This window comes from Alligator mississippiensis, chromosome 14 (assembly GCF_030867095.1).
Source record: "Alligator mississippiensis isolate rAllMis1 chromosome 14, rAllMis1, whole genome shotgun sequence".
Taxonomy (NCBI): Eukaryota; Metazoa; Chordata; order Crocodylia; family Alligatoridae; genus Alligator; species Alligator mississippiensis.
The window spans coordinates 36,974,631-37,001,782 of NC_081837.1; the positions used below are offsets into that span (position 1 = coordinate 36,974,631).

At 47.5% G+C, this 27,152-nt stretch overlaps 3 protein-coding genes across 17 annotated transcripts in view; 1 reads left to right on the forward strand and 2 right to left on the reverse strand.

Annotated features, from left to right (window-relative positions):
- Positions 1-720, reverse strand: part of ANKS1A (ankyrin repeat and sterile alpha motif domain containing 1A) — a 153,685-nt gene extending 152,965 nt beyond the window's left edge. For 8 of the 12 annotated variants that reach the window (XM_059717267.1, XM_059717258.1, XM_059717257.1 and 5 more), the window contains exon 1: positions 502-719. In XM_059717267.1, the coding sequence (XP_059573250.1) occupies positions 502-680 (179 nt within the window). In that variant the 5' untranslated portion in view covers positions 681-719. Of the gene's footprint in view, positions 1-501 lie in introns of all 12 variants that reach the window. The other 4 variants (XM_059717260.1, XM_059717253.1, XM_059717266.1 and 1 more) reach the window with 2 other exon arrangements.
- Positions 721-4,118: 3,398 nt separating this feature from the next.
- On the forward strand, positions 4,119-8,664 carry TAF11 (TATA-box binding protein associated factor 11). Of its 3 annotated transcripts, none has more exons than XM_059717438.1 (6): positions 4,119-4,342; positions 4,422-4,570; positions 5,033-5,107; positions 6,451-6,538; positions 6,948-7,044; positions 7,901-8,664. In XM_059717438.1, exons 1-6 carry the CDS (start codon positions 4,145-4,147, stop codon positions 8,029-8,031), a joined length of 738 nt encoding a protein of 245 aa, XP_059573421.1. In that variant the 5' UTR covers positions 4,119-4,144; the 3' UTR covers positions 8,032-8,664. The 3 variants fall into 3 exon arrangements, with proteins under 3 accessions (XP_059573421.1, XP_059573422.1, XP_059573423.1); XM_059717439.1 differs by having other exon boundaries at positions 4,119-4,321; XM_059717440.1 differs by lacking the exon at positions 5,033-5,107.
- Positions 8,665-8,915: 251 nt separating this feature from the next.
- BLTP3A (bridge-like lipid transfer protein family member 3A) overlaps positions 8,916-27,152 on the reverse strand; it is a 47,167-nt gene continuing 28,930 nt past the window's right edge. For both annotated transcript variants that reach the window (XM_014598275.3, XM_019484880.2), the window contains 12 exons: positions 26,860-27,024; positions 26,117-26,268; positions 25,209-25,350; positions 24,409-24,602; positions 22,107-23,662; positions 19,784-19,980; positions 18,987-19,141; positions 18,741-18,888; positions 15,684-15,949; positions 14,926-15,034; positions 14,342-14,457; positions 8,916-13,304 (listed from right to left, as the gene is read on the reverse strand). In XM_014598275.3, the coding sequence (XP_014453761.1) occupies positions 13,179-13,304; positions 14,342-14,457; positions 14,926-15,034; positions 15,684-15,949; positions 18,741-18,888; positions 18,987-19,141; positions 19,784-19,980; positions 22,107-23,662; positions 24,409-24,602; positions 25,209-25,350; positions 26,117-26,268; positions 26,860-27,024 (3,326 nt within the window). In that variant the 3' untranslated portion in view covers positions 8,916-13,178. The remainder of the gene's footprint in view (positions 13,305-14,341; positions 14,458-14,925; positions 15,035-15,683; positions 15,950-18,740; positions 18,889-18,986; positions 19,142-19,783; positions 19,981-22,106; positions 23,663-24,408; positions 24,603-25,208; positions 25,351-26,116; positions 26,269-26,859; positions 27,025-27,152) is intronic.

The following is a 27,152-nucleotide window of genomic DNA, read 5'->3' on the forward strand; positions in this document are numbered from 1 at the left end:
CCTCCTGCCCACGGACTTGACGATCCCGCCGGTCCCTTCTGGTTCGATGGCCGTGGGTGGCAACGCGACGGGTCTCAACCAGGCAGCGTCCGGAGCCCCGCAGGTGTCTTGTCTTCCCTGCTTGTTGCGGGGGGGCCTGCACCCGACCATCTCCCCAGGTCCCTGCCGGCCCCTTGCCACCTACGACGATGTGCGGCGCTGGTGCCGCCCTGCGCGCGAACGGGGCTCTCCCGGCAGCCCCCCCAGACCCGAAAGCGGGACCCCGCTGGGTCCGAGTCCTCCCCACGGCAGGGGACATCGGGCTAAAGACCCTGGGGGAGCAAGGCGTGGGGAAGAGAGCGCGAGGCGAACCCGGCGGAGGGGACCCCGGATGCCGGACCTCCCCGGTCAGAAACACGTTAACGGGGGAGGGGCGGTCACCACGCGGGGAGGTCGGGGCGGGGGGGGGGGGGGGCGCGCACCGGGGGCCCCAACGGCCGTGGGCGGGAGGGGAGCGCCCACCTGAGGAGGCTGGAGAGCGGGTGCCCGCCGCCGCCGCCGCCCCCGGAGCCGCCGCCGCCTCCCGCGGAGCCGCCACCGGAGCCGAAGCCGGAGCTGAGGCGCTTGCCCGACAGCAGCTTCTCCACGGCGGGCAGGTTGCCGGTGCGCGCCGCCTCCAGCAGCTCCTGCTCCTTCCCCATGGTCCGGCCCGGCCCGGCCCCGCCGGCCGCCGCCTCCCGCCCCGCGCGTCCTTCCGGGGCGGGGCCCCGCGCGCCCCGCCCCCTCCAGCCAGACCGGCGGAGGCCACGCCCTCGCGCGGGGAGGGTTAAGCCGCGCTTCCACCGGGGCGGGGCCTCGCCTGGCCACGCCCCCACGCCGCGGGGAGCGGCGCGAAGCATTGGGTGGGCGGGGGCGAGATTGGCTCCACCCCCATGAGGAGGAGGGAAAGGGGTGGCCCCGCCCCCGAGTGGGCGGGGTGAGGGTGACAGCCTCCCTGCTCTTGGGGTAGGGGTAGTGGTAGGGGTAGGGGACCCGCTTGCCCCCAGCCAGGGTGAAGCTGCAGAGAGGGCAGAGGGAGAAGAAGGGCAACGGGCATCTTCTAGAGGTGCGGCCCAGCCCTGCCCGCCCGGGCACAGGGGCAACTTGAAGTGTGAAATACACCAGGAGGGGAAACTCTGTGTATCTGGGTCCATGAAGGCCGTTTTCCTTAAGCCCTCCCAGGGATGACTGTTCTTCTGGAGCGGTTTAGTACCCGCCGAGGTGTTGGGGCTTAAAGCCTGCTTTATGGAAATGGGAGGCTCCTCCCTTGCTTGCTCCTGCGCCATATGGCACAACTCGGGGGCATCCAAACCTTAAGGCTTGGGCCTGCATGTAGGATGCCTGCAGAAAGACTTTGGAAATATCTGAAGCCCCTGGTGGGGGTGGAGGATGTTTGCCAGTTGTAGGGCCACTTACGACTCACAGATTTGGACTTCATCTGGCTTGGAACATGAAAAATGTCTTTTAAAAAAAAAGTGAAATACACTAGGAGCGAGGGCATTGAAACCCCAGCGTGATCGCTTTGGCCAAGGGCACAGAGCTGTTGGCTGCAAGGGGGATCTCAGTGTTATCCCCGCTGAATCCCAGGTCTGGTGAGAGTGCAGTGGTGAAGACGGAAACCAGTGCCAGTGAGCGCGTCTCACAGAGACAAATGGCGTTCCCCTCTCCCTGCCTGGCCCAGTGCCATCTCACCCCAGAAAGTGCTTCCCAAACCCCAGCCCTCGTGCTAAGGGCAAGTGCTAGTCCCAGACATTAGCTCCAGAGCGAGTGTCCAATGCGTTTCTAGCCCTCCTGATCAGTGAATGAAATCTGACAGAAGACAACCAGGACGACATTTGCATACATTAATCATGGGGAGCAGTAATGATTTGGTTGATTGTCCCCCAAGAAGTGGCGTGGAAGCTAGAACACGGCTGACCCGCCACCCGAAACACAGGTAACCCCCACTCTGCTGGTGAAATGCTGGTATGTGAACACCTCTGCCCCTACATTCATTCTTAACAAACCACTCAGATCTTCCACATGAGATGATTTGGCGTGATCTAAACTCACCGCCAACGCGGGTGCTTGTGCTGACTGTGAATCAGCAGGGAAGTTGGCAAGTGAAGAAGCGAGGAGTCTGGACTCTGTCCAAAACCAGTTAGACCAAGTCCCTCCAGTTCAGGTCTGAGACACGACCGTAAACTAAGGCAGAAGAAATTAGAACTGATGCTGCTCAAACTGTACCGGATCTGTGGATAAAAGGGGGGCTTCCCTGTCAGTCTCACACCTTTTACCAGCGTTAAAACCACACTGGTTTTTTGTTTGTTCATTTTTAAGTGAGATCAGCCTCACTGGCCAATCCCCAAGGCATGCACAGGCTCTTTTTACTTTGTATTGCGTGGTCTCTACAGAGAGCTAGTAGCAGATCTAGATCTGCTAATACCATTTCAGTATTTCCATATTGTCACCTACTCTCGGACTTTCCCAGTCCCTAGTATGGGGTTATTTTAATGCTCAGGTAGTTTTCTCTGTCATGAATCACAGGCTTTCAGTCCTCATTTAGTAACGGGCCATCCCTACATTTAATTGATAGCTCTTTACATGCTTGATCTGTAATCCTTACACGTTCAAAACACAAAATATATTTCCTACACTGGTATTACTAAGAATAATCAAAACCATTAATGTTGGTACCATAATTCATTCCATCTGGGGCTCTTAAATAAATTAATTACTTCTCACAGTCTCCTTATGAGGTAGACATCATTACTCTTATTTCACAGATGGGGCTACTGAGACAGACAGGCTAAACATATTGCCCAAGGTCTCATGGAGAACAAAAAACAGATCTTCTGACTTCCAGTCCTGGACTGTAGCCACGAAGCCATCCTTCCCTAAACATATTTTTAAAAAGCCCTGAATAGGCTGTGTTTACCTTAAGGATTAATGCACAAAAATAATTGTAACATAGCTGAGGGACTGCCTTTTGTAAGGCAGGAAAGGGTTAACACTCACAAGAAAGAAGGAAGCCCTGATTTCAACTTGGTAAAAAGATACCTGACATCTGTCAGCATAATGAGACTCACACAGGAAAAGCTTCTGACTGAACTAGACACTCAACCAGCTAGTGTGCTGCTATTATAATGAAATGCAAATGAGATCTTTTATTGGTAGCAATCATAAAGAAGATAAGACTAGAAGTTTGATTTAAACTGGACATTAGCCTCATTAGCTAAGTGAATCTCTGAAAGTACCACCATATATCACAAAAAAGTTGGAATTAATTTTTCCCTAGTGATTTGTATTTGTTAAACATAAGGATACATCTACAGTCAAAAAGAGCAGCTCGTGGATAACAGGCAGGATCACAGCATGCTACAGAAATATAAGGATTACATTCAATCTAAACTAATCTTTCTTACACGTCCTAGTGCAGCCATCACCACTGCTTTTAGGTATCACTTCTACAAGACTTATGGTTGCCTAAGAAAGGACCACCTTCACTGCTCACAGGAACTTCCTTGCTTGTATCTGTCTCAGCAAAACTATATCCAGGTGAACGAAGAAAGTGTGCACTGTATACTTATTGACATACTTTGTGATGCCCTCTCTCTAGGGCAGTCTTTTGGGAGAAGGTGCCTCGCAGCTCGCACCGAAGCCCCGTCTACACGAGGAAATGGACTGGCTGAGGATTGTTGTCAACAGTCTCCATCCCTCTTCCTGCAACAGCGCTGACAAACCTTTTGCCATATTCTCACACCATTCACATCACGCTTGTTGGGCTCCCAGTGTCTGCCACAGAGAGGAGCTGAGAAAGGCAAACCAGCTCATCCTGTTCTGCTGCGGTAGGGAACGCCTCGACCAACAACCCCCGGCCTCAGCTACCTCCCAGTTCGTTCAGATTTGCACTCATGGCATTGCCCCAGGGCCCCTGCCCCAGTGCCCCCCCACCCCAGTGCACACCCCTCTGCCCCAGTGCAGATACCCTACCCCAGTGCCCTCCCCCCGACCACAGCGGCCCCTGGCGCAGGCAGCTGCGTTGCCATGGAGAGAAGCCCCACCCCCAGCAGAGTGGTGCTAGGGCGCTGGCGCGGTCGCCGGCTGATGACGCCATCAGCGCGCGCCACCCCCCCGCCCGGAAGCCATGGCGGAGCCCGTCGAGGCGGGCTGCGAGGAGCCGGTCTCGGCCCGCGACAGCCCGCCGCCCGCCTCGCCGCCCTCCGGCCCGGCGGCTGCGGCCGAGACCGCCGAGGAGCCGCAGGTTGCGGCCGAGACCGCCGAGGGGGAGGCGGCGGAGCCCGGCGCGGGGGCCGAGCCCAAGGTGGCCGCGCAGGCCGGGGAGGTGAGGCTGGGCGAGGCCCAGGGGGTGGGGGCGGGGGTGGCTCCGGGGACCCGAGCGAGCAGGCGCCGCTGTCTTGCAGGCGGCGCAGGGCCAAGAGGGCCCCGAGCTGGCCCCGGCCGACGCGGAGGACCCGTCGCTGCAGGCGGCCGCCAAGAAGATGAAGCTGGAGATGAAGGAGAAGAAGGACAAGAAGCAGAAGGTGGACGAGGACGAGATCCAGAAGATGCAGTACGTGTGGTGCGGGGGGACTCGTGCCGGAGGCCCTGGGGGTGGGGGTGGGTGCTTCCCTGGGCCTGGGGCTCCCTTTGCCCCCCTGGGGCGCGTCCACACGAGCGCGCACGTGCAGTTTGCGGCGCTGCAGATTTGATACCAGCGTGTCCTGGTATCCAGGAGAAAAAAAAAGCTGCCACAAAAAGCGGCGCGGCGCGTGTAACAGCAGCGTGCGCCGTTGGAAACGGAGCTGTGCTCCGCGCAGCTGGATGGGTGCCGCTGCTGCCCCAGGACCCAGTTTGCCGTGGGCTGGAGTGCGCGTGCAGGGGCGCGCCCTGGGGCACAAAGCAGCAGCGCAAATATATGCCACTGCTGCTTGTGCTGGGGCAAATGCACACCCCTGCATGTGGGAATGTGCTCCTGAAGGAACGTGGTGTCCATCTGCATGCAAAACTGAGCCTAATTGGGGCCCCTTTCTAGCTCCGCTGCACCCAGCCTCCTTCTGGAGAGAACCGTGGCCCCTGCTACACCTTACGTCTGTGACAGAGTGCACGGGTGAGTCGTGCAATAAATGTGGGCTGGCCACATGCACCAAGTCACGATCGCATGTTTTGCTGGCAGTAGATGTAGACCGGCCACACGTGCAAAGTCACGTTTGCCCCACAAAAGTGTCCATCCAGCTATAAAAAGAGCCAACCAGCTTGCAAATGTGTAATGACTCCGAGCTGGTTTTTATCCAGCTTTCATTTGAATGTGGAGCAGGGCCCTATCCTGAGACCCCATGTGTGCAGGTAGTGCTAGTTTTGTCCCGAAGGTAATAGTCATGGGGCCTTTGTATGCTTCTGCTCTTCACCAAGTCTCTTGTGCCACAATGAAAGAGAGATTGGGATAGTGTTCCCTTAAATGTCTAAGTTGCCCTAGCTTCTCTTACTGGGGGGTTAACTGAAGCTATGTGCATAGTTATTGCAGAGCAGCCAGCGCCTGATAAGTTTCTATCCCCTGTTAATAGCAAGTAGGAGAACAGCTTGTGCATCTGCAATTATACTGGGGTAAGTGAAAACTAAACCAGGGCAGTTTTGCCCTGTTGCATTCAAGGGTAAGCTGCCCTAGTTTAGATCTCACCATGGAGTAATGAGAGCACAAGGAGAGTTGCTGTGGAGCAGCTGCAGTGTGGTAAATCCATGCACACAAGTCCAGGCACATACCACGTGCCTTTAATAAACAAGAATAGAGATGTACCAGAAGGGCAGTAACTATTTGTTTGCCTGTAGGTAGAGGAGCTAAACTGCTGTGATTTAGTTCCCACTCACAGGGTTAATGCAGGCAGAGGGATAAGCTTAGCAGGGAGCAGCCACAGTAAAAGTCCTGTCTCTGTGAATTGTAGGCTAAGGGAATGTAAAGGTTTTGTAGGGCTTATGACTGTATGTGGGGGTGCAACCAACCCCTAGTCTTGGAACAGTTGCCCTAGCTTATGAATGTAACAGAACACCTTATACCACTATCATATCTTTATGATTTAAATGATGTGCATCCACTCCTGTGGCACTGTAAGGGGAACTACATCACTAAACTAAACCTGAATGCAGCTTCAGTGACTTTGTGCTCTCCTACCCAGGTCAAGTGAGCTAGATAGTAGTAAAATCAGAACAACCGATGCATGATCCTAAGCAGCAACTAGGTCACTTCCCCACCCCACATGCCCTTTGTAACACAGTAGAAAGTTGCATCTGTTTAGTGTCTCTGCTTCATAATGTTAGCTAAAGTGGTATATGCCTTTGAAGCAGCAGATGCTTTAGGATTAGTTAACTGATGTTAGGGATATGTTTGATATTTTTTTGAGGCTAAAGAAATTTTTTAAAATCGTTCTGCCATAAGGGCTAATTTCCTTTCTTCTTCAGAATACTGGTGTCTTCCTTTTCTGAAGAGCAGCTGAATCGCTATGAGATGTATCGTCGTTCTGCTTTTCCCAAGGCTGCTATTAAACGGGTAAGGCTCTGCTGATATTCAGGCTGCAGAGTGAGGGATCCCACTTATTGCACATGTAGAAATACAGAGCAAAATACATTCCTTTTCCTTTTCATGTCCTGAGAAATCTGTGAGTTCTGCTAAATGCTTTGTTGGAATCTGACAGGGATGTGCCATGAGCACTTCTGCTATGGCCTGTATGAAAGCAGTAGATTGAATGTCACTACAAGTCTGGTCAGTCTAAATAGATGAGATTTGAATGGCAGAAGAACTGCCAACCCACCTACCTTGTTACTTGCTTTTTAAGTTGGTTCCCATCCTCTACTCCCATTGACTTCAGTAGTTGTTGCTCAAACTTAATATTTTTTGGTTAGAATCTATAGTTATAGTGAAACTTCTCTTGGTTAATTGCATCTTCTCTTTTCTTAAGCTGATCCAGTCGATTACTGGCACCTCAGTCTCTCAGAATGTGGTTATTGCCATGTCTGGGATTTCCAAAGTCTTTGTTGGGGAGGTGGTAGAAGAAGGTGAGTAAAAGTGGAATATCTTGTAGGCAGAGCAAACTAAGCACTTACCCATTCACTTTAAACGAGTTTGCTTTTAAGGGACCTTTTGTCATGCCATCTACTTGAAGGAATTAGCTCAATGTTCTTTTTGCAGCAGTCACTCTATCCTGAATTGAATCTGTTCAGGGTGATAACTAGGTTTCCACTAACCCAGTACTTATTGGTAAGGAAGTTTGAACAAAAGCGAGGGAAGCCCACACTAATAAAATTCAGTGATATGGTGAGTTTACCATATCACTATGGAACTTAGTATTGAAGGACAATGTAGTTGTCATGCATGTGCCTAGTTTTTACATATAGACATTAAATTCCTCAAGAATGACCACTGCCTGCCTTCCCATCCCCCCAATTTTGTTGATCCTTGTTGTGCCTGTAGTTGGTAGCTCATCTGAGGCAGTATAATTATGTGTCTGCTTGAGCTGTCCCTAATGAAGGCTGCATATGGCACTTGCAGCAACATTAATGCTGATACCAATAGCTCTTTTTCTGTTGCAAACTTGAACTCTCCTCTTCCTGTGCACATAATGACCCCTGCCCATAATGACCCTTGCACATGCTCCCACAATTAACCAACACAGGGAGGACTATTTTTTTTAAAGTGGGGTGGGGGGGGAGAGTGAGTAGTCAAGGTATATCTAGCTCTGATACACCAATAAAATGTTTGGAAGTGCAGATCTCAACAAACTCTAATCGGCTGTCAGAAATGATTTTGAAGCTAATGACTTTGTGTAGTGGCAGCTTCATAATGAAATAATTTCAGAAGCCTTATTGTCTGTTGTCTGATTCACATTGTTTTCTTGACTTTTGTTTTGGTTAGCACTGGATGTATGTGAGAAGTGGGGAGAGCTGCCACCTCTTCAGCCCAAACACATGCGTGAGGCAGTCAGAAGGCTGAAGGCCCGGGGCCAGATCCCAAATTCCAAGTATAAAAAAATCATCTTCCAGTAAAGTGGGCAGGAGAAGGTGGAAGAGGAGCACAAAGTCTTCAGCTGCATATGATGTAACTTTGAAGTTGGTTCCATCTTCCAAGCCTGATGCACTTCCAAAATCCATTCTAATCTTGTGTCTGCAGTCTTCTCCAAACACACCAGAACCACAAGAAACCCCATGGCAAGAGTGCAACTAAACTGAGTTCAAGAAGCCTGAGAAACTGGCTGTAATGCTGCCATGAACAACTTGAGTATGGTAGATGGTTGGTAAGAAGAGAGAAATTAATGGAATGGATGATGTTACCGTAGAGGTAACAGTCTTGTTAAGCTGTTTATTCTAGTATTAAAGAGCTTCCTGTACTGGAGGCCTATGTATTGTATCGCCTGCATAGAGTGCTACTTTAGGCAAGGACTTGAGGGTCTGGTTTGAGTTAACACTGTATTAGTACCAAATTTGGAAGTTGCCGACTCAAAGCCTTTGCGTCTTACAGTTGTGGTTGGGGGAAAGAGCCATGACCTTCAACACAGAAAGGGACAAAACATTTAAAAGGGAGGACCCTGAAAGGCTAGGAACAGCTGCTGCTGCTCTAGCTTCCTGTACAGAAAGGGTGGTTTTGTATAATGAGCACTCATTAAACTTGGTGTTGTGTTATGTTGCTACACTTAGTCTCTTTATGTTGTATAAGCTGTTTGTGTGACAGCAGTTACCACTGAAGGATAAGTTGTTAGCAGAAACCAAGTGAAAATACAGCTGGACAGCACTGTGCATTCACTACCTTGGTGACTTCCTGAGGCTAGTTTGACAGCTGCAGTTTCCCTCATTTGTCATCTGTCAAGTGCTCAGAAATCAACACCTTAGCATAAAGAAGCTGACCATGTAGAGTAACACAAAACACAAGTAAGCAAGGTTAACAAGTTTAATTTTTTCCTTTTAACATGGTTCATAGAACCAATACTCACTAGTGGAAATGTTTTACTGCAACAAAGTTCCAATACTGACCAGGACTCAAATTCAAGTCATACATGTATAGTACTGTACCTAGACACGCTATACCCCTTGTTCGAGAAGGCTTCTTCTGACAACTTTGTTACTAAAAACTCAAAAGTGATATTGAGGCCACATGCATTCCATAGGTAACAGCAAGACTGTTACACCAAGGATTAACTTGGCTCTCACTGTAATGTAGAAAAGTAGAGTCTTCAAACATGTCTCCACTAAAGTAAACTTTCTTTTATAAAACTATCTATTTCAGTAACGCCCCTGCCTTGTTGTGGATGCACCCTTTGCAGAGAGGAAGTTTGTATTATACATATATGTCACCATGAGGCTTGGGGAAGAAGGATGCCCGCATGGAACTTAAATTCAAATAAATAGAAGCACTCCAGGCTTTTGTAAACCTAATGATACATGAATGTGAGCAACTAACTTGCTACAGGCAATTGAAACCCAGCTCTGGTCAGGCTGCACTGGGGGAAAGGAGAGTTCAGTAGCTTTGTCATTGCAGTTAGGCACCAGTTCTAGGCAAACCCATCCAGCATTACTCCTTTCCCAAGCTGGCTGAAGACTCAGCAGAATATCCATTCAAACAAAGGAGTCACAGAAGCTGGGGAGAGACCCTGCCCTCCCTGTTCAAGCAAACAGTGAATCAAAAGAAGTGAGAACAGCATCACACCTCACCAAGCAGCACTGGCAGGCATAATTTTACCTCCTGCTTCATGAGGAAGCAGGAATGAGTGAGTTCAATATCACAGATACTTGAATAAAGAACACTAACTTCTAGTTACATAGAACTGAGCAGCAACGTTACAGAGGAATTAAAAAGCTCAGACTTGACACAGTTCACATACAAGTTTTATACTTACAATGAGCTGTTTGTACATAGGTTTCACAGCAGGTTGTTTTAACGCAGGTGTATGGTTACCTCCTGTTCTACAGTAAGAACGTGTGGGTTTGGTGCCAGCCCTATCCTTACCACAGGAGGTAACATGCATTTCTAAATCCCTGCCTTTATTTTTGAAACATTATGCTATGCACATGAGGCAATAGTGGTGCAGGAAGTACCCAGCTGGTCTGTCCCCCACACTGGTGCTAGAAGTTTAAAGTGCATTGTCCTCCTAATCACAGATTCCCCTTCCTATAGGAGGGAAGGGCTGCTGGAGTTTTTAACATGGGCAGTAATGCACAAAGAACCTGTCAGGGCCTGCACTGAGGGGATGGGATGAGGCACAATTCTCCAGAGGAAGTATCCATTTTCATAGGTTCTGCCCTGCATCCAAGGTAGCGCAGTGAATGACTCTCAGGTACAGCATCCAACCAACAGTGCAGTAGTCAGATGGGATGTCAAAAGTGACCTTACCACCTCACCACTGCAGAACCTTTTAGGCTTCAGCTGCCCAGTCTTTGCCAAAGGAAAATCATTCCCAACACATTACCTATTCATGTACTGAAAGTCAAGCTCTTGCTGCATTCAGGCACTAGTCAGTCCCATCTCGGCAGGCAGATGGCAAAGTTAAGTGGAACAGTAGAGCTCTGCTCTCTTTGTCCTGAGGCTGTCTATTCCAGCGTAGAAGGCAAGGACCAACTATGACACTGGTCAACCCTACCTTCAGACTAACAGATAAGAATGCTAGCCATTTTTACTGGGTTCTAATCTGGCTGTCTTCCTCCCTTTTCTCATGCACAAAGCATTTTGCTAAGAGCTACAAGGCTCTTTGTGAGCCTTTGTTCAACACACCCTCCCCCAGTCTCTACCATTAAACCAGCACATTAAAGCATGCAGTTTTCTTCCCTGCAGCTAAAGCCACACTACAGTCCCCAGGAAAGAGAAGTACATATCTCCACCACTGGACAAAGAGAAATCTATATGCAAGACTAATGGGGAAAAGCAATAGCACACATTGTCGTCTTCCTTTTGTTCAGTCCCCAGATATCAAGCCATCATGGCTTCTGAGTGGGAGTCACAACTCGTTACTTGGACCGAGTGTAATCCTGACCTTGTAAGAGTTTATCTAACTTAATTTTAGTGGGGTTAAAAACACAACAGAACCTTTATGACAGACAAAATGCCACCAGAATGCTAATTGCTTTTCAGGGTGAAAAAGTGTTGGGGATCATGAAGTGGAGAACTAGAATATGGTTATACAAAGCTTCCATTCTCATATGACCTGGCCTTCCCACAGTTAAGAAAGGAAGGTCACCATCACCTATGCAGTCAGTTATCTTTGTAGTTAAGTTTTCCCCAAGCCAATTAGGTGCACTCTTCTACTTGTTTAACATGCATTATAAAGTGTTGTGTGCATTAAAACTGGTGCATGAATACACCTATAAAATATGGCTGGAAAATCCAACTCAGAAAAGTGTTTGAAATGCATTAAAATCTAAGAAAACATCCACATGCAAGAAGGTGCTGTGGGTGGACAGTCCTCAGCAGCACAGAACTGACAAACCTGTACCACGTTTCATGCTAAATTATACAACTTAGTCCCTCTAACAGCATCTACGGTTGGGGGCCACTTTCCCTCATGCCCTCTCTCCACCTCTTCTGCTGCAGGATTCCATCATGCCCCCTAGAGTAGGCAGTCACACACACAGTGGCTTCTTCACTGGATGCCTAGACTATGCATTAGCTTGGCTAGGAGAGAAGAAACCATACCATTTAGCCCTCAGGAGAACAATTCATGCTTGGGATATCACAAAGAGCGTTTTCTCCAGTAGTTTTCTACCAATGCCTACTTCACATTTTACTAAGCTTCATACCTGGGGAAGCTGTCTTTTGACGTGAAAACGGGCACAGACTAACTTCAAAGACTTCAACTGCTTCAGGACAGTATGTTGGAAAAGGGGTAGCATTTAGCTGGCATTTTACCACAGTGAACACCACAGTTGCTGCCTTGGTCCCTTCACAGGAATAGCACAGTGAAGAGGCAACCAGAACCCTCTCAGAAAAGGTCCCAGTGCTCAGTGTCCTGATGAAACACATAAGCGCCTGGCTGAACATTCAACTGTCGGTTCAGCTCATGCTTCAGGTTGGAAAGCTAAGAAGTTACTGTTGCTCTCTAGGCTTCTGTTGCTGCAGTCTGTGCACCTCTGACAGATAAGTGCAGTTCATAAGCTAGCCTCCTTTCCTCAACCATGACCTGCAAAGCACTCCATTCACCCTGATTCCTTGCTTCAAAGAAAGATTAAATCATTCTTTGAGAGGAGATGCTGGATTCCCACAGGCTTCAGCACAGGAGATAAAGCTGAACTTGCCCAGCATGTGTTACCCAACAGGTGAGGGAACATGGCAGTCTTGCACTGGGGTACAGGCAATAGCTAGGGTGTCTGGACACTGTGTGGGAAGTGGGCTTCAGAAAGGGTAGATGGTTTTTAAACTAGCATATACACTGGTTCAATCCCAAGGCAGCAAATGGTTAGTGGAAAAGGGAACTAGGGGGAATCCTTTCTACTATGGCTCCCCGGGTTCCTCAGGGGAAGCTCCAGGCCACATTTCTTCTCCCTAGAGGAGAGATTTCTCTATCTCCCACACACAGCAAGCCCTACAGTTTCATTCCAGTCTTGGGCTACATCATGCTCTCACCAAAGAACTCTGTGCAACATCCACTGAAATATCTGACTAGGCCTGGCCTTGACAAATGGACCTTATTGCTTTCATCTGTGCTCTTTGGTGAGTGCATCTGGACAAAAACACACAGGACAATGCTAGATGAAGAACCAAGCGGCACCACCCAGCATGAGGAGCAAACACGAGAGAGGAAGCAGACAGTCAGCGGGTGAAAGTAGGCAGTCATCTCTGTTGTCAACTGACAAGACAAGGAGACCCTGGCTCCTGACTACTGTTCTGGCATTTTGGGCTCCTTGACTGAGCTCTGCACTGGGTCAGTGATAGAGGGTAGCACCACACTGCCAGGACAGAGGAACGTGGCTGCCAGACCAGAACCAGGGAGCTCCTCTTGCTCATCCCCCTTCCCCAAGCCGGGCCTCCTTTCCTCTCGTCACACACTTCGGAGTTCCTCTTACAGCAGCATTTGGGTTCCCATTCCCCCAAGTGATTCCTCTGTACAGAGGTTGACCTGTTTAGCAGCCACGTCACAAACTAGCCACCTCAGTGCTGGTGGTGATCCCTGCTCCTCCTGAGCAGTGGTGGGCAGGGCAGACCTCTGCTGTCAGAGCTGGAAGAGGGGGTCGTGTTTGCGGATTTCCTGCAGAAGGCGTTCTTTGTCCTTGTTGGCGGCTTCTAGGGCCATTTTCGTGCCCTCCAGCTCCTTCTGCAACTCCGGCACTTCCTTCAGCTGCAAGAGACAGGGAAAGGAACAAAAATAAGACCCAAGCTTCTTCCAAAATGTGAAAAATGAGAGCAGAATGAGGTCATTTCTTTCCATTATGATCAGAGAGGAATGCAAAACCAGCAGCTCTGGAAGGAACTAAAGGTACATGTCACAGAGCAAACAAAAGCCACTGACTGACATCCTCATTCTACTGAGTTTCCAGGCTTGAATACTTGCTGACAGATGCATTTCAGCCCGTTTGCTGGAATGCCTTTCAGACCCATTACTGCAGTCAGCATACAGAGCCGCCACACAGATGGCCTAATGGCCGGCCCTCAGCCTCCCCCAAATGTGAACAAGACCTGTGTAAGAGAGGTTCTTCCTGCAGAGAGACTCTGGCTTCAGCTGACAATGAATACAGAGGCAAGAAAAGGTGGGGAGAACAGAAGGACAAACAATGGGCCCTATGCTGCACCCTGACAATGTGCACCTTCCCTGCCCACCTAAAAGCCCTACTACTGGTAAGGTCTATGAGAAAGGGCAGAAGGGGCCTCCCCCCTGGTCTCATCTCCGGGACTGAAACTGGTTGTTATTCTTGCTGTACACACAGCCACCAGAGCAGCTTCACAGCCTGTAGCAAGGTTTACAGTATCCACAGCATCTTCAGCAGTGGGTCTTCCCTTGAGGCCCTTGTTTCATTCAGAACTTAGGTTACCAAAGAACGAGTTCTCTGATTGAGGCCTAAGGCCTTTTTTCTATAGCACCCCCATATGAAAAAAGACCTTCCAGAGCAGGGACTGGACAGACGTGGGAAGATAGAAGATAATTTCTCCTCAGAAGAAAACAAATGTTTCAGATACTGAAAAGGAGGAACTGATTATGCTAAGGGGATGGGTGTGGAAGGAGGCATGGGTCCTGAACCCAGCCTGCTCACAAGAGGGCACTATTGTTACCCATCTGTAAACCCTCCAGGTAAGAGGCATGCTTGCCTAGGACCAGTGTTTCCTAGTCTGCAGCCAGATTTCTATCAGTCTGCAAAGGACCATGCAGAAATGGCTTACCTGCAATTCATGCACTGCTCCTGCAGGAGCTGCTGGGACTCTTAGTGCTGAGACTTTGTGCTCCTGAAGGTCTGGCTCAGGCCTTTTCCGCAAATATGGTCCTTCACCCTCAACAGCTAGGAAGCAATACAGGGATAATATATAAATGTGTGCACTGCTACCATAGACCACTTGGACTCTCTTTTATGAGAAGTGCTCTGCAGATGAAAGGATCATCCCTTTTAAAAAGGGGAACTGACAACTTGTCCAGTATGCACGAACCAGTGACAGTGAGTTTAGACTGCCAGTCACTCATTGTAACAATTATCAATGCTACTTCAAGTGCCAAATTTATCATCTCCAGCAAGACTGGACGGAAGTCGCAACTTGGAGCACTGGCAAGAGAACCGAAGTGTCTATATAGGAAACAGTCTTAGCCTGGTCTGGCAAGAATATCTGAGATAGATCAGATACCCCAGATCTCGCCTTTCCCAGCAGTTGTGTATCCAGTCCAGCATCTTCCAGTAGGAGTCACTGCTGGGCACTCTATTTCTCAGTAACAGCTGCTGGGGCAAAAGGGACCAGGACTGCCCTACTTTACTGACCTGTTACGTAGAACACCCCGTCATCTTTGCGCGTCACAACAACGTGATCCACAGCCAAGGTGATGGGGATAGGACCAGGGGAGGTAGGGTATATTGGAGGGCTGTCATCCTGCAAGAAGACCCAACAAAATATCAGCTGCTGCATGCGACTCTGGAACTGGGCAACACAGCAAAGAACATTAGTGCTGTCAGCATTCCCAGATCTATCTGGGGTTGGCTCTTACACAGAAAACAATGGTTTTACAGGTGGGCTGTACCTGGACTTTAGTTGCGTATAAAGAGAGCCCTCTGCTTGGGTGAAACAGAGTCACATCATTAAAGATGCCCCATAATCAATCAGTCTCATCACAACCCCCCCTTACTTCAGGTCACATCTTGCAGTAACAGGTTTGCAAGTCCCAGACTCAAACTCCCATCAGAATGCATCAATACAGCAGGCCCAAGACATGCTCCTGGTTACAGGTGCATTGTCAGACACCTTTCTGCCTCCATTTCTGAGCAACTAAGATTTCCACCCAGCTCTTTTTTCCCCCCCAGGCCTCAGAATTCTCACGGTCCAAGCACTAACTAGACTACGATCCCAAGGACCCACCTGTACATCACTAAGTAGCTCCTAGAGGGCAGAGTAAAATGATTAGCACAGTTGACCCGGAAATGGCATCTTTCTGGACTGCTACATGAACCCTTTCACAGGTACCACCTTGCACACAACTCAGCTCGTGACACACCCCTCTCTCCAAACACACACGCACACACACCTTCAGCGTGATCTTGGTGTTCACAATCTCTATTTTCATGGGGATCACCTCCGGTATCACTTCATCCTCAAGGAAAGGGCCGAGGTTGGTAAGGAAAGACATCAAGAGCTCTGCCTGGTAGTTGTGGATCAGCATTTGAAGGAACCCGTTCTGAACAGCGAGGGGCGAATGCACAACGGCACTGGGTCCCATTTCAAGACGCATGCACACTTCTGGCTGAGTCTGACTAGTTTCTGTGGCTGAGGGTTTCTCTACGCTTAGTTCTCCTAAGGGCATGAAAAAAATATCATTAGTGTGGAAGATGGCATTAGCAAAAAGCTATAAGAAATACATACACACTGTGAAGCCTTTCTTTGTTTGAACACTGGGTAAAATCCAGTCTATGACACCAATGATGATCCAAAATCATGGCTACTGTTCCGCGCTGCCATCTACATAAAAGGAGCATGAGTTCAAATTTCTGTGGACAAAACTCCACAACACGGGCCCTCAAGTTCTTCTCTCTCCTTCAGCTGTTTCACTTCCAGTCAGATGTCTAGCTTTATCTGGTTTATTTGACAAGAACTAGAACTCTACGTTGTATCAAGGAAAAATCTAATCCCACATTGTATCGAGAATGAAAAAGCCTTTGACATTATTCTTCTAAGAAACCTTTTGTACACAAACAGGGTTCTGCATTATCAACTGTACACTGTGAAGTCTCATCATTTTGTTTTGCCTCCTAGTGGCTAAAAAGTTTATCACTATGAAAATGCATCAGCGCAACAGTACTACTCATTCGTCTTTGGAAGATTTAAATTTGAGTTTGTTTAAAAACGGGCGAAACATCCCAAATTAAGAGTGCTAAAGTCTTGATATTCCTCTTTTATCTACAGCAGGTACAGTGCAAGCTTTTTTACGTCACTTTAATCTATTAATAATTATAGTAACATGGAGGAACCCCAATAAAAAATTATGCCCTTATTGCAATAGACACTGCACAGATAAAAGACAGCCCCTGGTCCGGAGAAATGATAGTCTAGGTCAGTCTGACCTAGACGGACCACACAACTTTAAGTATGTAGGGGAAGTTTAGTCTCTAGAGCTCATACGCTCCTTGGCTTCTTTGGAGAAATAGTCACTACACATTCAATTAGTATTAAATTCACAGATTATAAATCAGAAAAGACTTGATCATCTAGTCTGAGTCCCGGTATGACAGGCCATAAGATTTCCCTGAATTAGTCTTCAATCACAGGATCTCTAAGAAAAGCAGCTAGTCTCAATTTAAAAATTGTCAGTGATGAAGAAATGCCCACAGCTCTTGGTAATTTTTTCCAGTAGCCACTTACCTGCACTAAGAAATATGCACCCTCTTTTTAGTCTGAATTTACCTAGCTGCAATGTGCAGCCACTGGATTATACCTTTATTTATACCTTGGGATGATAGATTAAAGACCCCTCTATTAGCAACTTCCTATCCCCCACATAGATGCTACTAGACTGCAAACATGGCACAAATGGAGTCTTACCCTGAGACTTGTGAAACATTTCCCAGTCCTTTAATTGTTTTCGCGATTTTCTAGACCTCTTCCAATTTATTAGCTTCTTTCTTGATCATGCCTTGTCCTGGTGCTCCATTATTTTGCCTGGAATCATCATCAGGCTGACAAACCTGTAATGACCTATATCCTCCTGCCTACCATTCTTAAATACTTACAGAGCAGGAATTTTATTTTATACTTTTGGAACTTCTCTAGTGTTCCAAAGCTTAAGGGTGGGAGACAACTCCAGAATGCAAGTTATCCGGACATGCTCACTTGAAAAAGCCTCTAGTTTAACATCCACCTGACTAACTGCTGAAATGCATAGTGGGCATCATCGTAGGATACAGCTACATCATCAGGATTTTTCCCCAAATACAGACTGGTTTATGGAATACTTCTGCCAGCTCTTTTATTCATGTCGGCTCTACCATTTGCATCTAGTATTGGGTAAACATCTTTCTTAAGATTCCTTTTGTTCCCAATATACTTGAACAACTACTTTTCTGGCTGTAGATCTTTTTTTATCGCTTTCCTTGCCAGGTTTTCTACAATTTCCGTCTTGATTTATATTTTGTTAGTACCAACTTCCCCTTCCTTCCATTTGTTCTATATGGGTCTTTTTTATTTTATTATAGTGGCTTTCATTTCCCCTCTAAACTATTTAAAAAAAAACCTAATATGGCCTTTTACTGTTGATTCTAGCTTTTTATATTCATCCAGTATATATTCATCCAGTACATTTTTTTTTTTTTAGTTTCCAACTATGCACACTTAATTTCTCTCCTCCATCTGAGAACTAACACAAAACTGGGTATCAGCTTTGTGAAACTGAACCTTTGAAATCATCATGTATATACACACAATACTGTTTGATTCTGTTTGCAAACAACAAACCTAATGGGTGGCAGTGAATCAATCTGTTATGTGGCACCTGTCCACAGGGAGTTGGTATGAAAATATCAAAAAGTCAATGAAATGACTTGAGGTCACTGGTTATGAACCATTGATATAAAGGTTCTCAACAGAATTTGTATTTCAGTGTCAGCAATCCTCATGTATGGCAGCAACTAAGTTTTTTGCACCTCCTTAAGGATTGTAACCTATGTACTCAGAGCACTCTGTACCTGCAGAAAGCAGCCTTGAAATGTTCAAGATATAGTCAAGTTTGGGGCTGCTTTAGAAGTCTTTCAAGTCATGGCTGCTTGTCACCGTTGCACCCATCAATTGTACAGTACTCTATTTAACTATATAAGTCACAGAACAGACAGTGAGGCTGCAGATTTCCTATGCACTTGGGTGGCTTACACACAAAGTACTGAAGTTCATTACAATGCAAACAACAGGCAAAATATTGGGGCCAATGTTGTGTCATCCAGTTAAGTGAAGTACAGACTTATCCATATTCATATACTGCAGTCCGCTGTGTGTCCATTGCTGCTATACGTGAAGAGTGCAAACGGCAGTTAAAACTCCATAGATTTGGCTTTGGGTCTTTCAAAGCCAACCGATCCAAAAAAGGTGAGTGTCTTACCCACGTAGCTATGAAGATACTGCCACATTCCAGTATTTCCCAGCTGCTCTGGAATAACCTCCGTAGCTTGTACAGCAAGCAACATATCATCTCCTCTCGCTTCTATCCCGCAGTTCACCTCATTCATTTTTAGCACCAGAACAGACACCTGAAACGGCACAGCAAGGGACCACTTGGCATAGACTGGCCTCGCTTTGCAAAATTCCTTTGGAAACAGATTACAAGGAGAGAGAATAAAAATCTGACCAGCTGAAGACTGGGGTCTTCTCCGCTCTGAAGAGATGAGCTATTTATGTCAGGTGACCCTCCACCCTCATCCTCTGCCATTGGGCTTCCTCTGCTGCCTGCATCGTTAAGGCCACGAGGAAGGTGTCCTGTGGGAAAATGATCCAGGCTGGGTTCTGAAAGAGATGTTATGTATCCGTCACAGACGGTCCCGATTTCAGCATCTGCCTCAATATCATGGCCCAAAGGCTCTTGCCAACCTCCCGAAACCCACCACGAGTAGCATGGACCACATAGATTAAACAAGCTAGAATTGAAGCGACATGTTCGTTGCAAGGCTCAGCCCCATTCTGCCCTTCTGTCACACCTTCCATAGCAGGTTCTCAAATCACTTTATGAACATCCTCCCACCCAGATGAGAAAACAAAGTGAAGTGACCAGACCAGCAATGAGACTGTGGCAGATCTGGGGATACGACTCAAGTCTCCGAAGTGCCAGTTCATGTTTCAATCCTTCTCTGGCTCTACCTCCATATTTCAAAGGCACCCGTGACTGATATCAAACACATATTGGGACAATTCATCACACGATACTTCCCTACACCTGATTTCATAGGGAAGACATCTCAGAGAAAAGTATCACAGAGATCTGTACTGGGTGAATTGCTTGGGACTTTGGGAACGAGTAACTGATAAATCCTATTCTGGACAGGCACAAAAGGGACCCTTGGCACACCATGCTTCGCTGGCCACACTGGAGATGAATTTAGCTGTGTGAAATAATGAAAGAGAGGAAAAAGTATGTGCAATTCTACTTACCAGAGTCTGTGAGCATCACAAAGCCCCCATCACTGCCGTCACTGTCCACAGAGATCCGGTCCTCGGGGCCACTCCCATCTACGGAGGTGGCATCAAAAGAATGCTGGGATGCTGTCCTCTTCATGGAGAAGAAACGCATCCGGCTGCTGCTTCCCCCGGGAGTTGCTGGCCCCTCTTCAACTTTAGGCACAGGATCCCTACCAAAAACCCAAAGATGCCAAAAGCTTAGCTTCAGAGCACTGAACTCACCCCTAGGGACACATTTGTTGTTCAACAAAACAGTGCTCTCAGCCCAGCTCTGATTGCTGGGGAAAGCAGAGGGATTGAAACTTTATTCATCCGCAGCCCAGGACAGCAGTCAATGACAGAGCAAGAGTCTCAGTTCTGCTGGTTGACTATTGATTTATTTATGAGTAAAAGTTTGGAGGATTGATCCAGTGAAGCTTCAATTACCTACTGATTAGCACCATACAAAACCATAGCCAGGCAGCAAGAAAGCCCACATGACTAATTCTTGGTCTGTCATGATGCCGCAGTAATTCACATGGAGTGAATCTGGCATGTGACTTGACACAATCCTTTTTATAGCTAACTTCTTTCCAACACATCATCATTGAAAATGAGCTCATTCACATGCCCTATGCAAAAGGAGAAGTATGTCGAAAAGGCTACCACGCTGTTCATACAAATCATTCTTACCAGTAATCACCCGGCCTACTTAAAAAGAGGAAATGTAAAAGGTGCAACACATGCACAATTTATATGATTCAGTGTAACTGCAAAAAGAGCTTTGCTAAACTTCACTTAAAGGAGGTGACTAGGCTAAAGGTCCTACAAAAGTGCAGGTAGCCCCTGACATAACTAAGCAAGCATCTGCTATGGGAGTTTAGTTACCTTTATGTCATGCGGTAAAATCTTTATTCTAGTAAGTGTATGAGCTGAAATAGATACTTAAACAGCAGGCGCATGGGATAAGCTCTCACCTTTCTGCTTTATCCCCTAATATGGGGCCCATTACTTTTAAACCTGGTATGCTCTGTGCAATGTTTGTCTTAGAATCATAAATATATGATGGCTGGAAGGGACCTCAATATATTGCCTAGTCCAATGACCTGCCCCAAAGCAGGACCAACAGCTGTTTATCTTATCTGTTCCTTAAGCGGAAGAGAATCTACAACAATCACAGACAGCCCGTTTCACATATTTCTGGGAGCAGAGCTCAGACCCACCCACTCAGTTTACAAAGGCTGCTCAAGAGCCGTCAGATAACAACAGTAACTAACCTGGACAAGGACTGAACTAGCAACCCAGAGATGAAGGGCTCCAGTGTCCCATTACCAATTCCCTGAACTATTCCAGCTGCTCAGCTCCACCAGTTCCGTTTTGCCTTGTGAAAAGTAATTGCCAGAAAAATCACCTAGAGACTCCTGTACATTGGGAAATAGCCAGCAACATCCCTACTGCAATTAAACAGTTGTCAGTCGGTCATAATGTCTGGGTCCCTGTCGGCCTGGGCCAAATTTGGACAAACGAGAAATGAAAGAGTCCTCTCTCCCTTTCACCATCACATTCCCCACTGGACATTCTTACTGCCACCCTGCACTCCACACTCTTACATGGCACAGGGAGAACAGCATTAGAAGAGAAAGGAGAAAATCAAAGTGAGCTTATGCTTATAGGAGGGGATGGCTGAGAGATCTAACCATGTCAGGTATCAGTCTCATCACTTAATGCCTTCTAGAAGGCATTCAGATATTATGGCGATGTGCATGGCACAAGGACCTATGTAGAACAGAGAAGGGACTGACCTGAGGCTCCTTGGAAAGAAAGATGCATTTCTGAAAACACTGCACGATTTATGACATGCAGGTTTCTGCAGAGACCCTAACCACCTGGATCCTGCCTTCTCCTTGGCTGACAATCTCATGACACTTACAAGAGCATCGATTTTGACCATGGATGCCTGGACACATTTCCCTCATGCTACTGCATGACAAGCTGCAAGTTGCCCTCTACCCACCATGTGGCAACGTTTTAGTAGCAACAGGTGCCACAGACCGTGGGACACGTGGGATCTCTAATCCAAGCCAGCAGCAACAGAGAGAAAGTCACCGTTCTATACCTTGCCCCCTTCCCTCAGAGTAAGCAGTCTATGATTTTAAAGAGCATTCAGTGTAAGGTGTCAGAAGTTACAGACTGATTCAAAGTCGGAACAGAGGAGAAAGGAGCAATTGCAGACATGCGTGTGTCAGCTTTACAATGCCTCACTGTCCCCACAGTGTGCTACTGCCATTTCACAGCGACAGAGAAATGACTCACTCACTTGGTTGGCGGTAGAGAGAGCATTTTCTGCATGGTGGAAGCCATCCTTTCCCGACTCAGGCTGAAAGCATCTTTAGTCATCGACATAGCTTCTTTGGTGAGGTCCATGGTCGCATGCAGAGCTTCTTTAGTGGCATCTTTTGTCATATGAAGTGCACTCGAGAATTCCACCTCCAAGCTCTTTAATGGCATTAGTTCTACTTCTCCATTGAGCATGATACTTCCATTTCCCATTGCCTGAACCTCAGATGAGCTGGAAGGAAGGGCAAGAGAGGTTTGACTGCTATGCTCAGTCACTCTCTCTGCATCCAGGGCTTCTACAGCTTCATGTGCTTCTTCTATTGGTCCTTTCTCCTCCACGCTCCTGCTCTGTGGATCTGCCATATCGGTTGCTTCCAGAGTTTCATCAGTCAAAGATTTTGGCAGTTTCTCCAGCAGCTCACTGGTAATGCTCACATCTGTGTTTTCATTCTCACTATCCTCTGGGACTTTTAAGGGACTGCCCATTTCCTTCTCTGAGCTAGCATCTGATTTCAACTCCTTCTCTTCAGCAGCCAGCCCCTCCTTGCTGTCTGAAGGAGACAGCTCAGACCCCATCATCAGGCTCGTTGTATCGGAGTCCACAGACCTAGGTTCTGAGCCAGAGCCTGGGATGGGATTCATGAGCAGGGCCACTTCTGCACTGTTGAACAGGAGACCCAAGCAAGCAGTCAGGGGTTCTATGGGGGATCCAATCACCTCCTGTGTATCTTGGGCCAACTGCTCTTGCAGTGTCTGCATAACTTCCCTCATCCTGAGCAGCACCAAGTATTGGTAGTGATTCAGCCGAACTTTCACATGAGCAGCTGAGTACATAAGCATGTGAATATCAGCAGAGGCTTCTAGCTCTTTATCACCCCCTCTGTCATTAATTTCACAGTCACTTTCTCTCAAGACATCCATTGCCTCTGGGATCTTGTGGATGCTTTTCAGGTCTTGCTCAGTCTTTGATCTTTGGCGGATCCCAGACTCTACGGTAAGGTCCTGGTGTTTGGCATGATTACTAAAGCTTGCAGAAGGCTTGATTTTTACCTCCAAAGCAGCAGAGGCCTGTTGCTTCCAGGCTTGAGCCTGCTGCCATTTCTTGGGACAGCAAACCCAAACTGAGAGGGGGAAAGGATCAATGAAGTTCACAGCTCTGCCCTTTGAACTCTCAGCCCCCTCAAAGTCCAAGGAAATCTGGGTGAAATTAATAGACCACAGGTCGTCAGAAGCAGCGGTCCTCTGTGTCACCAGGGGAAAACCCGTGTGATTTTCGGCTCTGGCATCCACCTGGTATGCATGCCTTAAGAAGAGGGTGTGGAGGATGCTGAAGCTGTCCCGAGACTTTGGAAAGTGGGTGTAGGTAGAGTGAAAGAACTCAGAGTTGGCAAATCTGCGGAAGAGGTTCTGGAGGGCAAGGCAGCTGCAGTGTGGAGCATGGCGTGTGTTGGTGGCAGTCATCTCGGACATGCGGACTGAGAGGGTCTGCGGGCGGTCCCGGTGGTCAGTGACTTTCTTCTCCACCGGGATGTTTAGCTTCAGTGAGGGGGAATAAATAGAGAAGGCAGTTAGGCAAGTTACACATTTCTACCATGCTCAAGACAGGGGTAGCTGGCTATTAATATTACCTCACCTTCTTTCAAGTGAAATAACTGGGTTTATTTATTTATATATTTTTTTAAAAGGTGACCAGGTGCCAGCCTGGCAAGTGCCAGGGACTGAGGTCATTTTCCATCCACATCTCAGGAAGCAGCACAAGCTTATCCCTTTCTACACCCATCCTCAGGCCTCGCCCCCCTCTGCAAGGACTCGCCCTTGCATTTACAACTCAAGCATCCCCAGTGAGACAAGGGAAAACTGGGCTAGCCAGGTCCCAATGCAATGAGATTTCAGTGCTCTGGATGGATATCTGTCTGCTGGGAGTTGGTGTAAAATCCACCAATTCACTTCGAACAGGCCACACAGCCATCAGACAGTAACCCAACAGCAGCAAAGTTTAGCTGGCTTTGAACTGATAAACTTAAAGGACAACGGTTCCACATGCAACTATAACCTGGAAGTATCAATTTCTTCTCTTCCTGGGTTCACAGACTTGAACTGTTTTGCCTATTCCAGACTCCATGCCACATTATACTATCCAGAAATCACAAAAAGGAATTAACACCTGAAGGAGCCAGCCTAGAAACAGGGGGTTGGGAAATGTTCTTCCTCCTCATTCTGAGCTGCCACCACCCTCTGGTTCCATATTTCCAAGCAAGGGCAGTAAAAACCATGAACAGTACCTTCAGCCCAAAGCCATCTAGTCGAACATCAACGTGCTCATCCTGCTTGCCAGAGGTCTCCAGCTTGTAGATGGCTTTGAATTGCTCCAGGCTGCGATAAAGATCCAGGCAGAAGAAATTCACCCAGAGCATGCTCACTGTATCCAGGGTAAACATCAGGCCATTCAGCTGCACATACAGGTTGGGGCATGGAACTGCAGGAGAACAGGACAGGGTAATGGTAAATTTGACATTTCTCAAACCCCCAAAAAGCTAGCTGAAGCCTTTTGAAAAAAAGAACTCCATATTCATCTTGCACTGAACATAAACGGGAAAGAAGACAAGATCATATACAAAATGTGAACTGTAATACTGCACGCTGATAGGACTGCTTTACAGCCAATGAACTCTAAGAATATTAACCAATTAAGATGCCCAGGACCCCATCTCATCAGGATAAACTGAAGCAGGGGGTGAAGGGACTCACCCAAATTCACAAAGTGAGTCAGGTTCAGAGTCAGGAACAGAATCCAGACTAGACTCCTAGTTCAATGTAAGAGACCCAACCAGAACCATCGAACTTGGACAGACACTGCAGTAACATTTTTCAATGACCACATAGCCACGCTATTGTTACAGACCCAATTTCAACCCAGGCACCTCCTGTCTATTTACCTAAGGATCCCAATAATAAGCAAAATAAAGAGGAACATCAGGACACTGAACAAAACCTGAGACATGGAGGAACACATCAAAAGGATTAAAAATGGACTGATTCCCTAAGAAGTTTACCCAGTGAGGTGCTACTCTTGATGAATCACCTGGGAATTCCTGATTGTCTGAGAAGTAGTACTCTGTGAACTCAATGTGGATTGCAGAGACCTCTTTGGGAAGGTTCAGGGATTTCCTGCTGCAGGAGAGCAAGGAGGAAGGCTTCTTACTACGGTGCCCAGCAGTAGAAACCTGAAAAAAAAAAGAGGGCAAGTCACTATACTCTGGTTTGAAAAAAGGCTATTCACATAGCAGTGTAGGCTCCCATATTTATTCTCCTGGATTCATTCCCAGATCAAATGTTAGCAGTTTACAAGTGAAACTTGTCTTCCAAATACTAGTACCACCCCTCACAACTTCAATCTGAGTTCTGAAAATCCAGCTGGGACCTTGAATATTTATGCCTCCTATTACCAACAACTGTGGCATTCAGAACTAGCTCACAACTCTGCTGAGGACACAACACAAAACACTCTTCTGCATTTTCTTGTAGCTCTGCAAGGCTAACAAGGGAAATTCTGAAGGTCCTTGGGACTCATCTCCTCAAGCAATGTCTACTTTTTAAGTCAGAAGGCGTGGAAGAGAGACCAACGTCAAACCCTCTCCCGTCCTTACATGCATCTCACCTACAGGCAGTATCACCTGCTCCAAGCTTTGCTGGTATCTGAGGAAAGTCCAGGTGGAAAGAGCACTTGACTTTGCAAGTTTAGCTTCAGCAGAAACTCAGCCATTTGGCACTCTGTGCCTGGGTTTGGTTAAAAAAAAAGTGAAAAAGTGTCTGAAAGGTGTGCCAGGGTCCCTGCCAATAAAAGCTCTGGCACCCTTCTTGGCTCTGCCTACTCTAGGGTTTTCACGATGTCTTGTTTAACATCATAGCAGGCTAAGGACTTCATTACAAAAATAAGACAATTTGAACAACAGATGAGCACTCCTCCCTGCCTGCTGTCTGAATCCCCACCTGATGGATGTCCAGGTCATCCACTCGGACTACCACACAGCTGGATCGAAGCCGGTTCCAGGCAGGGCGCCGAAGCTGGGGTAAGCTCAAGGGAGGAGCCCGGGCCTGAGAATGGCCTTTCTCTGGAGAACTTTTGTGAGGACTGGACAGGTCTGCGGGGAGAAAAGCATTGTAATCAGTCTCAGGTGAATTTCACTCGCGTCCTTCTCAATGAATGAGAACTGTTAAACACCATACCCGAGAGAGACCTTCAGGAAGCCCGAATGTGTTTATCCAATAGGAATAACAGACCCAAATTAAAAATAAATGGGCCAGACTAGGTCATAAGGGATTAGTGCCCTGTGAAGAAAGAGCACAGTTAAAGAGCAATGTCTGTTGTGGCAAGATGAATGTGAACTCTGTAACACAGCTCCTAGGATCTGAGGCACATGCAGCATTTCACCTGCATACCAGCAATAAAACTGGGAATGTTTTACTGAACTAGCTAAGGAAATCACTCCTACAGTCTATCTATCCATTTCCTATAGTCTGTCCTAATGCCATGTGTCTTAATATTTTGTGGGTTTTATATTTCCAATTGTTTATGCGCCACAGTTTGGGGTTTTTTTTTTTTGCTGACAACTCATTACTGCATTGTATAACTAGCTGAGGTGGGGGGAAGAGAGAGGGGGGTGTCTCCATCCAATGGAGTAGAAATAACCACCCTCACCTGCTTCACAAGAAGTTTAATCAAGCAACGCTACCTGGTTTCTTTTTGAAGGGCGACAGTGGAATCTTTGCAGATGCGGGGTCCATTTCTTCACACTGCTTCTCCATCTTGCTTTGAAAATCGTTCACGAGCTTCTTCGCCCACTGTCCCCGAGTCTCCATCGCCTCACAGTACCTCACCCAATGCTTGCAGGTGTCTCCTGCACAACAAGCAGACATGCTGCCTTTCAGAGGAGGTTAGTGAGGACCTACACTTGACCCCCCGCATCCCTGTCATTCACAGCTGCATCTGGAAAATGACTTCCTCCCCTTGGGACCAGCACTCTGG

What these genes read in the sequence shown, in the direction of transcription:
- TAF11 (XM_059717438.1), top strand. Translation starts at nt 4,145, where the DNA reads ATGGCGGAGCCCGTCGAGGCGGGCTGCGAGGAGCCGGTCTCGGCCCGC. An exon ending in GTCTGTGACAGAGTGCACGG is followed by an intron (nt 5,108 to 6,450) that starts GTGAGTCGTGCA and finishes TTTCTTCTTCAG; the next exon opens with AATACTGGTGTCTTCCTTTT. An exon ending in CCAAGGCTGCTATTAAACGG is followed by an intron (nt 6,539 to 6,947) that starts GTAAGGCTCTGC and finishes TCTTTTCTTAAG; the next exon opens with CTGATCCAGTCGATTACTGG.